Source organism: Phaethon aethereus, assembly GCF_964289735.1.
Source record: "Phaethon aethereus genome assembly, chromosome: 17".
Classification (NCBI taxonomy): Eukaryota; Metazoa; Chordata; class Aves; order Phaethontiformes; family Phaethontidae; genus Phaethon; species Phaethon aethereus.
Genome location: NC_138593.1, coordinates 11,669,053 through 11,683,698, shown reverse-complemented (window position 1 = coordinate 11,683,698; position 14,646 = coordinate 11,669,053). Strand labels below are relative to the sequence as shown.

Below are 14,646 nucleotides of genomic sequence, written 5' to 3'. Positions count from 1 at the left end.
TAATACAAAGGCTGCTGGACCTCATTCTTTCTTCCTCTGTCAAAGAGACTAAATGCTGTGTTGCTGTACAAACAGCTTATGCAGTTGTCTTTCAGTTGCAGGTGAGGATCAACACTCTCACCAAAGCACAACTGAGAGAGAGACATCATGTACAGAACCTGGTTGCCCGCCTGCGTGATATCCAGATTGCTCTGGATCTATGATGCATCTGAACTAATTTTCCAGCTCATGGGTAGGACTTTTTGGACCTTTCATAGCAGGGGAGGATGGAAGAGATGTATTCGTTCCCTTAGTCTATGTATGGCATTTTTATTTTATAAATTAACTTAAATATTTTTGCTTCTTTTATTTTGTTACTGTAGCTGGTTAAAAGCCAAACCAAACAGGAGCTAAACCTACCTTATGCTGCACTCACAATACCTTGTTTAGGTTACCCTGACATTTCAGAAAGATAAGCAACACTGGTAAGATTTTATTTCAAAATGCTTGCAATTAAATGAGTTAATGTCAGTAAGTCATACACTTTGACATACAAAAATACCGTGCTACTGATACAGTTGAAGATTTAAATGGATTCTCCATGCAGGAGAAATTCACAGCATTATCAGTACCCTCTAGGAACTCTGCTTTCACTTCCAGGGTGCATTGCTGACCACTGCGTAACAAGTAATGTTTGGTAATCAGCTAGCTCTGCACAGTATTAAGACCATCATAGCAACAGCCACTCGCATGCTGAATCCTCTCCTCCTTCTCAGTTTTCTAATAAAGCAAACATCAGGTGACCTGTCCTCCAGCACTAGGCTAACAGTAACCTTCAGATACTCTGGATGATGATGCTGAGTAGGAAGAAATTAAAGCTTAAGGGTGCTTTGGCTGTGTCTGCATGCCATAGGCCCCAGTAGAAAAGGGGGAAGATTCAGTTGTCTCTTCTCTCATCCACTGGAACAGATTTGCTTTCTACTGTTAACATGACATTAAGTTTAGTCAAAAGGCTAGTCATAGCTTTATCCCCGGGGGGTTGATGTTTGCTTTAGTCTTTTCTCACTTTCAATGGTTTAAAAAAGTGCACATTTCTATAACCTGTATATAGTAATATACTGCTGCAGGAGTAAACTTACTAATGCCAAGAAGTTTAACAAGATAGGTGGCTGAGAGCCACTTCAAGCTTTCAGACTCCTCCCTGTGTAAAGTGAGGAAACATTGACTCTCAGAGCCAAATGAAGTTTCTCCTGCTTGTCACCCAAACCACCACCACCATCTGAATCATGGCTGGGCTACATCACTTAGAGGCAGTTTACCATCCCTTCTTTCCTGATGACAAGCTAAGCATACAGGACTTGGCAAACTGGACATCTGTACAACAAAATTATATTTTCTGCAGTGCAAACAAAGAAGTTTTTCTTTAGGAAATAAAAGCAGGTCAACAAAGCCTACCATCTCCTTGAAGTAACATAGCAGAAAAAACACCCAAGGCTCAAGCAAGGAATTAATAGGAGAAATCTTTCAGAGAGCAGAAAGGCAGGTTTCATAAGCATGTCCACTCCAACAAGCTCTGGCCAGCACAGTCAGCTCTAAATGTTTGAGTGCCTGGACCTGAAACAGTTTATTCTCTAAAAACAATTGATACATTGCTTTAAAACTCAATTCCTCTTTACTTTGGCACCAGTTTCTGTCAGTGCCACATTCAACAGATCCACGGTGTCAGATCTAACTCTTCTTGACATGGATTTTTAAAAAGGCTCCAAACTTTTGCTGTAGGATGAAGCTTCAGCATAGAGCTTTCAGCCCCCAGCACCTTCCTAGTGTTAAGTATGAAGGCAGAAGTCAGAGCAGGTGGCCTTGGGCTTTTTTTAATATTTTGGATAAGATTAAATTGTTGCCAGTCCATTACAGGATGGCCAGGTTGGCACCTGGGAGGCAATCTGGCATTGCTTCAAAGATCCATAGTATTTTTTATACACAGTCAGTGCATAGGGCATTTCACTCTGTACAATAAAAATTGGTCCTGAAGTAGTTGAAACTATTCTGGAAGTAGAGGAATTAATTCTTCACAAATCAACAATAAAAGAAAACCCCAAGATGACCATTTTTTTCATACGGAATGTAGACATAGTGTTTTCAGGTTTAAAATACAGTGCAAAGTCAGTTTTTAAAGGGACAATGTCAGGTAAAAGAATTAAAGTTGTCTAACAGTAGAAAACCTGGGTGAGTGTAGTTTATTGTACTGATGCTCTCTGTACATTTTTCTTAGTTTAGACTGTGAAGTCATACTAGCCCATTTAACTGTTTGGTGCTCTATGCATTCACAGTCTGCCTTTATATAAGAACTTCAGCAGAGCATCTTAGAATAAAACAAATATGAGAACACATTCTTTACTCAAGGTCTGAAAAACAAATATTGTAGGTACAAGGTCTGACCCAACCTGTCAGTGTCCCTTTAAATACAGCTAATCTCTACTTCCACCCTTCCCCATTGCACCTGCACAGCCTAGGAAGGCTTAAAAGGGACTTACAAGCTCTAAGAACATAATTATCCTGTGGCATGTTGAGGGGAGAACATGAAAGACTACAGGCACAGGGTGGGACAGAAACCTCCACAGTCAACATCTTTTAAAGGCAGCTATACCTGATTACATACATGGACATTCAACTCTTTCTGCATTCAGCAGCATGTAAATACAGATCAAATGAAAATTCTCAAGTTTAACATAGCAATGACATCTTCTGTTTTCGTCACCCAGGTCCTGCTGAGTGGTACATACTTGTTACATGAAACACTCAGTGATGTGATAAGAGTCCCTTTGTATAGAAAACCTTCTTGCTGAGCGAGTTTCTATAGAGAGCCCAGTGCTTCTCCAAAGTGGATTTTCTGTCCAGCTTTGAGGTGGAATTTGAAGTCCTTGGGTGCCTCAAAGATTAGCACGATCGTAGAGCCTAAGTTAAATTCCCCTAAATGTTCTCCTTTCCTCATGGGGATTCCCTCCTTGTTGTTATTGGATATGAAGCTGAAGTCATTGTAGGAACCTTTAGAATAACACGGACTGTTGGTATGCAAGTCCTGTTACAGAGAAAGAAGGAACTGTTACTTGAGGATTTCAGTGCTCTGTATTCATTAACACAGTGGTAGACTGTGGATATCTAGGCATTTTCAATGCAGGATCTTTCTTACAATTCAAAAGTACAATAGGAATATTTTAAAAAATAGTCTATACCAGACATGACTTAACATCAATATTGTTAAACACCTTAATTTCAGGGTAAGACACTAATTTTTTTTTTTAATTCTCTTTTATTATATTTTACCAACCTCAACCATCTAAACCAGAAAGCCACCTACTACTATCTTGCTCACCTGGTCAAAGTAGATACGGATAGAGCCCACATTTGTTGCTCCTACAGCTGTTAAAGAAAAAAAGCCATGTTTCCAGTCACCTGTAAGGACAACCCGTTCATTGTGGCAGAACAGTTCCTTGATCCAGCGAGCAACTCCAGGATTCACAGACATCAGAGAGCCTGCAAGAGTGAGAAAATATTCAAGCTAGGGTGTTAAGTTTTGAGGCAGTATTGTAATGCCATCTAAATGATTGTCATCTGATAGGCCCGTAAGAGAGATCAGGGTTAAAGACAAAGGCAGAGCTAGTCCCTAGTCTCAGCACCAATAGATACAATTGAAAGAAGCCTTCTAAAAAGCATACAGATCCAGAAAAAAAAAAAAGGCTACAGGCTACTAAAAGGAAGCTAAAGAAACTTTTTACAGCTTAGGAACAGGTTTCGCTGGTTAACTGTCCAGTGCATGAGAGCAACCCCTTCCAGTTCTCTTTGGTAGATGCATAAGTGGTTACTGTGGCTGAAAACCCAAGTAGGTATCTAGCTAGAGCTGACCAGGAAATACTAATAGTGTGAATCAGTTAAAAAATAAAGCTTATTACAGAAAAACCTCAAAGATTTCAATCTCTACACAGTCCTTGAAGTAATTTAGTACAGTATATTCACTACATGCAGTTTTAGCACTGAAATACATCTGCTTTGCCACACTGAATCTGATAGTAGTATTTCACTAAAACTCCTTTCCTTCAATCTGGAACTTGACAGATTTCTCAAACCTGCAGCAGGTCATTGTCTCTCCCTTGTGGTGTTTGAAACCAAATCCAAGTACTTAGGTTTTTGCTAGATACCAAAAAGTAAAACATTTCTGTTATCTGCTGAACTACAATATTATGATCTGCAAAAAGGAGGACAAAAACATCTGATCCCAGCTCCAGTGGCATAAATGTTTAGTTGCATCTTCTTTGCCAAGCACAGGAAAAGAGGTCGTATTTTAGGCTACTGTTAGCTCTGCAGATGAGAGCAATCTGTATTTTGGGTGCAAACTGAACAAATCCTGTTTGGGAACAAGTTAGGTCAGTATGCATCAACAGCTGTTTCAAAGAATTAAAACAACTCAAATACAGTATTACAGTTTTCACTACTTATGTGATTTGTTCTGGTAAACTATGCTATCATAAAATTCATTACTATTTGTGACAAATCACTTTTCTCCTGTTATCTATGAAGCAACTGTACAACTGTCCACTGACATGTCTTGTTCAGCAACAGCCCACACCAGTGCTTCCCTCCATAGCTGCTCTGCATTCGTTTTCTAGGAACAGAAACCTACCTGGGAAATGACGTCGGTGTGACACTCTCCAGTCAGTGGGTGAGTGGAAGCAGTGATAATCCCCTGGTGCAAGGTAGATTACACAATGATAGAGCTCATTCCCCTCCTTTGTGACTAGTTGTTGCTGAAAAGAGTTACCAGGTGGGGCTGCAAAGAAACCATGGAAAGGGGTTAAAGTCTTCAGAGTCACCTACCATAGCTGAGCAGTCTACATGAGGATCGGTGGTAATAGCAGCGGACTAAATGCAGTCCATGTGTATTATTGGGACTACAGAAAGATACACTGTGTCCAGGAATCTGATATTTCAAAGTGCTCCTTTCCCATTATAACAACATTAGATCCTGTATTGTTTTAGTAATTCCTTAATTTTGGAGTTTGCCCTTCCCTAAACAGAACAGCAGAAACTGAAATGCAGTGAAATAGAATTTTTCTTAAAGTTATCCTTTCAAGAACAGATTTTGTGAGAAGTCACTAGTTTTATAAGATGCATCAGTTGTGTTTGTGCTCCTGTTGAAAATAACCGAACTGTTTGCAGGACTCGAGTCTCTTCAGTCCCATTGCCAGTTTAGCAAAATGTGTTGCTTTCATCTAAACTCAAGGGGCCTTTGAGACAGCACTTGGGGTGCAGCAGAGCAGTAATAGCACAAGTCACTGGAAGTATAGAGCTTGAGCATAAACCTTGTTATGGAATAGCTTATACAATTTTTGCTAACCTCGTGTTTGGGCACATTTCAGCCTGACAGCAGGAGTGCTACAGCCTCATTATAGTGGCAGATCTTAGAGTCTATTGTAATTGTCAATATAACCATATAAAAAGGAACCAAGCAATTAAATTCAGATAAAAAGAATGAGGCTGGCAAGGAAGAGAACTACAACAGTGACATGTTTATCCCCAAATAAAACAAAAATCAGACCTGCTTTTGTTCCTGACAATGTGAGAAAGAGGAGAGAGAGGGAGGAGAGAGAGAAAGAAGGAAAAAGTAATTTCTTTTCTCTTGATCTCTGAGAACACTGCAAGGGCAGAGCAGAATAAATGCAGAACTCACCCTGGCTAAAATGCAGTTCCTCTGTGCAGACACGAGGTCCCAAGAAAGATTCCAGAGAATAAGTAACACCTTTTACTTGCTCCACTTCACAGTTTTTCACTTGTCCAAAATTAAGGATCTTTCCGTCAGAGGGACTAATCTACAGCAAAGAGAAAAAAAAATGAAACACACGTTAGGAATTCGTTCATCCCTCATAAAGCAGACATGTTCCTTTGGGGGGTGAGGGGAAGCTGGTAGCATGGAAAGCTATAATAAAGCATGGCTTTATTTCCTTTTACTCACCACACTGTGCAAACAGCAGACTGGCCGCACTTGTGGTTTCAGCTTCCTGCGGAAGAATTCGCTGAGGTTTCTATAGTGGTGCAGATCTTCAACAGCTGCCTCCTTCATGTTCACTCCAAATGTCCAGATGTACAGGCTGTAGACAGGCTTCCGGAGCCATGTAGGCAGCTCCACCTGGTTCAGGCGACCCCAGGCTCGTGACAGCAGTCGAGTTGGTACCGATTTGTACAGAGCAACCTAAAGAAAAAGGAATTGCACCATGTCACTCAGTTCTTCGCACTAATGGCTTTCTCTTCCTTCTCCCCATAAAACAGAAAGGATCAACCTGTTCCTGCTAACCACTCCCTTGAATTCAGTGGGTTATGCCACACAAAGCAGCCTTTAAGTCAGCAAAAAATTAACACTGCACGTCATCCTCATTCCCTCCATTCTGATGGGAGCACAGGAGGGACAGGATGAAACTTACTATAACCTTATACTAAAGCCAGAATCTCCACTCCCCTGCAGGCTGAAGCTCCATATCCAGGTTACTGGAAACTGCCCAATGTGAGGCTTACAGGAAAAAAAAGACATTTCACATATTCTAGAAGGGTTAAACATTACCAATATATTAATTTTTGTGAATAACCAAATGAACTTTGACTGAAAAATAATTTCTCAGCATTTGATGATGTGCTTCTCAGATGCATCTACTAATAGGGGGATTTTCCCCATCCCCGTATTGTACTGCTCTAATGGTACTTGTACAATTGAAGAAATTTACCCATGTGGATGCAGCTACACGGGTATAAACTTACACCAGCCTTACTCCTTCTCTTACAACAATGGGAGGTGCTAATTGCAAGAGTATAAAGTGCCTTTATTCCTGCAAAAATACACCTTTGGACTTACACCAAAGCACAAGTTTTAGTAGCAAGAAAAACAAATGAAACAACATTGGTAAAAGGTACATGTTGTTGATGTAGCTAGACAGATGACAGTGTCTGCCTGTTGGTAGTTCCAGCAGGTAACTCTTCTGGGGTTTGTGGTACTTGGTGTCACCCAAAAAGCTCACATGGCCATGATGTAATCAGGGGTTGGGGGTGTGTGGACCAAGGGAACTGAACCCTCTGAAACCAATTTTGCAAAGAGAGAGGTATATGCTGAATCTGGTACAGTTTTTTTGAACAGTACAGCTCAGCTACATTTAACTCCTGACTAAAAGTTGGGGGGTTTTTGTCTTAGTGAGAGTAATCATTTATTCTCAGCATTAATCATATCCTTCATGATTAAGTCTTGCAAAATACAGCCATAAACGCAAACACAGGCACATGCTGGCTGACAGCCTGTCCATCCTATCAAATACAGCAAATTAATATTTCACTGACAAATCACCGTCCTGCATCAGATTAGAATACAGTGATATTTCAGAAATAACACACCAACCTAATCTTACTTCAGATAAAAACTAAATCAACAGTACCTTAGGTTATGTAAGCTGAAGTACTGAAGGAAAGTGTCTTCCCATTTTATTTGACATGCCTTATACATTGTTAATTTCAAAAATCAATTTTACTGTTTTCCACAAACACTGAGACTATGCAGATACAACTAAAACTCACAAAAATCCCTTCTCTTCAAAAGAGCCTGGTTTTTCAAGTTGACAGGATCAAAGGGCACAGCTGTTCCATGAAATAGTGTTAAGAACTGCAATTTTATTGCAGTTTTCAATCAAAATATTTGTGTGGTTGTTGCATTCTAAAACTGCATCCCTGCAGAGAATGTCCATGTGCAAGGCTTCCTACACCCTGCTCTCAACAGTGTCAGAGCAGAGATTTGCCTATCGTTTGGACAGGCTGGATTACAAATGCTTAAAGAACTTGAAGAACAAACCTTCTCGGTTCAAAAATGACAGAAAGCAAGAGGCCATTTCAGTGTGGCCGGGAAAGGGAACTGGAAGAAGCAGTTTGGTCTGCCATACCCTAGCCCAAATATTTTAAGGTGACTGAGTTAATTCAAAAGTTTCTGTTGATTTTCCTGGCTAGATGCTTGACCGTTAAAGGACAAAGAAATTCTCTGCTAATGAAAAAAATCACTGGTCTGTGAAGCAATTAGGCAACACAACTACAAACAGTAAAAACTAAAGGGAAACATGAACTGCATCTCTCCGCTTTCATACTAGTGATCATCAGCCTGTTCTATACTAAAGATCTCTCCACGCAGCTGCCGCCAGCTCCCTTCAGTGTAAAACGGCTAACATACCCGACGCGCAAGAGACCTGCTCACACTTACCCTGCTCATAGGCCTCCATCCCACTCTGGTCAAGGGTTTAAGAGCACCGAAAGGCAGAAGATAATACAGAATAGTCAAAGGCCAAGAACGGAGTTTCAGAGCAGGCCTAGACATACAGCTTAGCTGGCCCAACCTTCGCCTCAGGGCCAGCTGGGGAAATTGCAACCTGAAAGATTACATACAGAACGTAAGAGGGTCAGCCATCTCAGCTTCAGAACCACCAGCTTCTGATAGCTGGGGATGATTTATTCTGCTGATCTTTACTTAAACATTGATTCTGCAAGTCTTTACTCCTTTATTTTGGTAAGTTCTTCCCCTTCCCAAAATAGAAGACCAGTTAATCTCAAAAAAGTCACATGACACCTTCAAAATCAAAGGCAAGATCACTTGCAGGTGACATTTAAAAAAAAAGTTGCATCTGGTTCATCCAATTAACAATGTAACAGTTTACAGTGAAAATAATGAAGAACAAATCTTCTTCTTCCAAATATCAGAAGATTACACCCCCAGAAAACGTTTCATGTGATTACTCCAGCCATTGGATAGCCAAAGCAGACAGCAAACAATATTCTGAAAGCTAGGAATCTGTGATGCTGGGACTTAAATAAGAACTCTATGGATGGACAATTGTAAGGAAAGAACAGCTACTCTGATGAAAAAAATCCTTGAAACCTAATAAATTGAGGTCCCTCAGAGGGCTCACATGTTGAAGGCATCATGACTAGATTGTGCCTCGAGTTGTATTTTATATCATGGAAGATGTGTGAGTCAAATTTACACAGACCTGTTGGTCATTCACTAACTTTGGGAGACAAGCACTTACTCGAGAAACAACAGGAATGGCACTCCTGAGCTAATTACTGCAATTTAGAAGTAACTGATTCCAAAAGACATCTTTCCAGGTCTTAAAACCTTCACTGAGTACACCCTGGTTCTGAACAAAGAACACGTGGACAAAACCAATAGTGCTAGTGCTGCAGGATAATCTAGTCTCCATAGCCCAATAACCAACTCCTTTATAACCCACTGCATCTATAATTTTTTGTCACGTGGATGTCCTGACTGAGAGGAAACTCATTTTGCACAAATGGCCATGGGGAGCAGTAACTTGTGGCTCTCAGAGGGAAAAGCTGTTCCTCTTCTTAGCAGAGGACATCACTGGCCTCACTTCAGGAGAGTCTGGATGAGGGGTCCTTCAGGTCCCCAGTTATTCTTTGTCCTCTACTCATGAAGAAACCATTTCCGGCATTTCCAAGGTCATATTATCAAATGAACGTCTGCCTACCTGAGGGCAAAATATTCAAGTCTTCTGGGCACTGACTTAAATCCTGGTTAGGAGATTGTTCTCCCCACACTGCTGAAGGCAGTATGCCTGCAACCAGGACACAGCTACGTGCGCACACAAACTGAAAGTGGTACGCTCTGGCTGCTCTGAACAGCCCTCTCTCTCACTGGATTACATGCTATGAAGGATGAACTATAAAATACTGTGTATGTCTTTCCAAGACGGAAAGAAGCTGGGCAATTAAAAGGAAATTTTCTTGCCAACATGTTCTTTTCAAAATTTGGATCAGAATTAAAATATCACACAGGCAGGTACAACTGTCACCACTTTGGGATGCAAGATGGTGCTTTTGATCAGAGATTTTTTCTGCAGTGAACACAACTTCCTTTCCCCCCCAAGCATTAATAAGTAAAAAAACAGAAAATGATCCGTGCGTCACAATGCAAGGCGAGGGAAAAAAAAAAAAAAAACAAAAAGCCCCTGAGGAGATAAAGTGCTGTCTCAGCAGAGGTAAAGCTGGCTTTCTTCTCAGCAGGCAATGGGACTGACTCGACAAGGGAATAGGAAGGGACTCTTCATGTTCTTCTTCCCATCCTTGCCACCCACCAGCCTTCGGTCTCCTCGACGGCCGGAGGGGCCGGGCTGCCAGCATGGAGCACGGAGGTCCCGCTCCCCCTCCGCGCTCTCCCCCCCTTCACTGCAGTCGCTCATGGACCAATCCCCGCAGAGCCGCATCCTGGCAGCTCGCTCCAGAGCCCTCCGGCTTCTCGCTGCCTTGGCCTGGTTTCAGAGCAGTCCCTCACTAATTTTCCTCTATTCTCCTAGTGATGGAGAGTAGAAAGAAATGAAAGACTCCTCATTCCCCTTGTCACATAACAGCGTGCCCTTCTCTGCCAATTCAACGCATAAGGAGCTTTATAGTAATTAGGCCAAACCAAAGCTTTGCAGATGGCTGTGGCTCCTTCTGCCCAGAAACCCTCCCAATCCTCCCTCCCTCCTTTCTCCCTTCAGTCACCATTCCTGCAAAGCAGAAAACACTGAACAGTACCTGAAACGAGTTCTCTTATTTGGTGTACCACCGGCAGAGCCAGCCGGGCCTGGACTCTCCAGTTGTGGGTGCTGGTCCCCGGCACAGCTGCTGCTGCCGCCGTTCCCTGAACGCAGCCTCCGGACATGAATTTTAACTTTGTGGAGGTTGTAGCAAGAGGGTGGAGGGTTAGATAAAGCTTTATAGCATCTCACCATTTCCCTGTGTGCAGATCTGGTCCCTGCAGCGTGTTTGACTGACACATCATCAGGATGATGGCTGGTTGCAAGGCTCAGTCTTTTTTCCTCTACCTCTCTTTGCTTTGCTTGCTCCGGCACAGCAGAGAGGACACTGCGTCACAGTTCCTAATTCCCCCGCCGGTTTGTCTCTGGATTCCCTCTCTGTTTCCCACTTGAATCTCTGCTACGAGGGTTGCAGCTATTGCAAACAAACAGGCATTTTGTCACATTTCAACATCCCACTACAAAGCCGACTCTGCACGAGATAAAAACGAGCTCTCCGTATAAGCAGTCCTTTCTTCTTGCTAGTCAGGGTGGCCATTGAAACTCAACTCTCCAAAAAATACCCTGCAGTCCCGTGCTGCTAGGCAGCGATGCACTACAGTCAGAGATGAGCAGCCCCTTGCGCAGCTAACCCCAGAGCCGGTCTGAAGCCGAGGCTGGGAGGAGGAGTGGGGCGGAGAAGAGGAGGAGGTAACTCCCAGCTTCAATTCTGCAGTGCAGCTGCTGCCACTACAAGAGTTCAGGACTGAACAGAAAGAAAACAGAAACCAAAAGGAAGGCCGTTCTATTTTACAGCCCTTGCCAGACACAAACATCCATCTCCTGAAGCCTCTTCCCATCTCAAAAGACTCACATAGGGAGCAGGTAAAGGACATTCTTCTACAAATACCCAGACACATAATGAAATGAACCAGTTTTAGGGCCAGCTTGAGAATCGAGTACAAAAGCAGCATTAACGTGTGTATTTTGCGACTCTCGGTAGTGTCACAGTTTTTATGTCCAGTAGAACTGAAAATACAAAACATGAGTAAAGGAAGCTGGTTTGGTTTTGGCTTTTGTTTGGTTGGTTTTTTTGGGGTTTTTTTTTTTAAGACAAAAAGCTGCAGTGTTTCTCTCTGAGCCTTCTGAATATACATAGAGGGAAATTTCCCTCTTTGATCCTGCAGACCACATCTCCAACATAGATTTCCTGCATCTCCTGTTAACTAGATTTGGATTGAAAGTGGACCCCTGCTACAGAAAGTGGAAGTGAGCTACCTACATCTCACCTCAAAATTAAACCAGATACCCAGAACAGTTTAGAGGCTCTCTATGGCTATCCATTTCACTTACGTTTTCTGTTAAAGTCTGGGTTTAAAAAAGAAAATTTACCCCCTTGTTTCCAAAACTCTCTAAACTCCATGAAAGCTGTATGCCTAACAGAGTAGATCAAAAAGAGCACTCAGTGCTCTTATGAGGGAAAGGGTTGCATAGTATTGGGGATGAGGCAGGAGAAGTGGCAGAGCCAGGAGGAAAAGCTAGAATTAATTAGCTAATGGCATCCCACTCAGGCCTCAAAAGGAAAATACTCTAGCAACAATTGTGTATTTTGATTGGCCTTCAACTCCAAATATTACAGATATTCTCTAGGAACACCTCTGGAGCTCCTGCATTAGACTATGTTTTTCAGGAAGAAACCTGTTATATGGTATTCTATATCTCACGAAGTTCCAAGACCTGCATGCACGTTGTTGTTGAAGCCGAATTTTAACAATTGCATACTAAAAAAAAAAATCCAGTTAATTGAAAGAAGACTGAAAATTGAATTGAAAATTTGAGATCAGCTGAAAGCACTCAAAACATACTCCTTCCTCCCTAAGCCCTGTGCCAACTTTTTGTTTTCCTGTTTAAAATACGTTCAGTCTTTCTCTGGCTGGCACAAGAAACTCCTACACAACAAAAATTAAGCCATCTGTATAGTAAAACGATGAAAGCAGTTACTCAAAATCCCATCAAAATTCAAAGAAAAGCAATGAGGAGCACAGGGCAGCTATTTCTCTTGATTTTCCAGGAACATTGGCAATTACCACCATTAAATACTAAATTTTAAATAGAAACAAGCTAAATTGACAACATCGTTCCAAAAGGCACTTCATCAGATCAAGATGAAGATCATTTTCACGCTGAGCAAGTGCCTTCCCGGAACTCTGGAGAGTTCGTTCACTCATTCGGCACTGGTGAAGTCAGGCAGGAGCAGGCAGAGCACTCCAGCCCGCAGCCCGCCCTCGGCACGGGCGGCTTGCAGCACCCGGCGGTGCCCAGCTCCTGCAGGCCAGGCTGGCACCCCGTTCCCGATCGAATCGCCTCCTTCGGGGACCTTCAGCTATGCACGACTTTGCAGAAAGACAGCAGAGCAAACAGAAGCCATATCTACATTTTCTTCAGTACTCTTCCCTTAAGGATAAGGGAGGTAAACCCACATGCTCTTTTAGTAGAAATTCAGTCTTATTCCACAAAACATTTTCAAGGAATTTTTATATTCTAGACTGAACAAGCCTGGTTCTAGGAAAGCATGGAACAAGTTAAATGGCTCACCTGCTCCCTAAAAACAAATGGATATTGAAATGCTCTACCCCCAATGCAGAGGGAACTACCACCCTTTACTTCGAAACAGAAAATGTGGTGCAAGAGATTCCTCTCCAGGAAGGGAGAAACTGTGTTTAAAAAAAAAATTTGCGTGAAAAATTGTTAAAAGCTTTTCTTCCCTCCACTTCTTCAAAAAACAGAGTTCCGATGAGTAAGACCACCTATGTTGCTCTTAAGTTCTGTTCTAATGACCTCATTACGTTCACCAAGATGCAAATACCTGAGTCCTGCTTAAACACTGACATATACAGCAACCTGCAGTCCCTGTTGTAGCTGCCCCAGAAGCAATGTACAGTTCCTACAGTGTAAGAAGGCTGAAATGAAAAATCCACCCTGAGTTTACCTACTTTCCACGGGGAAAGGAGCAAGAACTGGTCATCAACCAGCTCATGACAGAGGAACTCATATAACGGCATCTCAATAGCTGGAGTTCTTGGGATGCACAAAGCCTGTGTTATTAGCTTAGATGAGAACCTTATGATTGTGGGGTTGTAGGAGGTTGAACACCAGTACTGGGCTCCCCCACCTGTCTGAACTCAACCAGAATCCATGTTAGGTAAATAAAAGCAGCAGTTACCAGCAGGTATAAATCCCTAGAGAATTATTATCTAATAGAGAACTGCTAATCTGCCAGCTATGCAACACCATTCTGCTCCGTCTGCTCAAATAAGCGTCAAATCCAGTGACCCCATGTAATTACTTGTCATTACTACCTCAAGCCCTTCCCTCAAGTTTTAAAAAACAATACAGCAAGGCATTTGCAAAGAAGACTAATATGCAGCTGAACTTCCAACCTGCAGTCTCAGTTTTAAATCATAAGCATGAATCATTAGGCTTGGAATGCACTAGTCAAGTGCTCAAAGCCCTCTGGTCACACTTTCTACATTTGGTAACAGAACTACTGTTTAAAAAACGCACCGTATGCATCCAAATGCTGTATTCTATTCAAGTGCCAGCAACAATCAGGTCTTGCAATCAGGGGAGAGGTACTCAGTGACCGTTTACTAAAGGTTCCATTCCTTTCCCAGCAGCATCTGTTTAATTTCAGACACGTAATCCCTGCTCCCACCCAACCTTTGCTGGAGCCAGCCCAGCAAGAGAAACAGTGGACACTCCACATCCAGTCCGGAGCTCCTGAACTCCGAAAGCACAGCAGAACTGCTCTCATGCTGCTGGGGAAGCCCAGGAGCGCAGGTTAGCGCCTGCCAAGGCCCTGTGATTTCTGAGCAGCCCGTTCATTTCCAGCTCGGCCAGGGCAGAGTTGGCAAACTCTGCCGCTTTCCCCAGATGTATTGGTGCTGGCTCATGAAACCTACCGTGCTCTGCTTCATCCACCCTGAACTCCTAGAATTCTTTGCTTTTCATATGAAGGTGGCTTTCTATATTTTTTCTTAATTTATTAAGAAAAAACACTTTTGATCATTTTCCT

General features: G+C 42.4%; 2 protein-coding genes across 2 annotated transcripts in view; one reads left to right on the top strand and one right to left on the bottom strand.

Annotated features, from left to right (window-relative positions):
- Positions 1–403, top strand: part of SFI1 (SFI1 centrin binding protein) — a gene marked incomplete at its 5' end in the record, with an annotated part of 29,506 nt that extends 29,103 nt beyond the window's left edge. The window contains one exon of the mRNA XM_082007747.1: positions 96–403. Within this exon, the coding sequence (XP_081863873.1) occupies positions 96–203 (108 nt within the window). The 3' untranslated portion in view covers positions 204–403. The remainder of the gene's footprint in view (positions 1–95) is intronic.
- Positions 404–2,833: 2,430 nt separating this feature from the next.
- PISD (phosphatidylserine decarboxylase) lies at positions 2,834–10,829 on the bottom strand (the record flags this gene model as incomplete). The annotated part of the gene is made up of 7 exons (XM_082007823.1): positions 10,591–10,829; positions 8,258–8,423; positions 5,987–6,223; positions 5,705–5,843; positions 4,658–4,804; positions 3,353–3,513; positions 2,834–3,058 (listed from the first exon to the last, which is right to left on the bottom strand). Exons 1-7 carry the CDS (start codon positions 10,785–10,787, stop codon positions 2,834–2,836), a joined length of 1,272 nt encoding a protein of 423 aa, XP_081863949.1. The 5' UTR covers positions 10,788–10,829.
- Between the last annotated feature and the right edge of the window lie 3,817 nt (positions 10,830–14,646).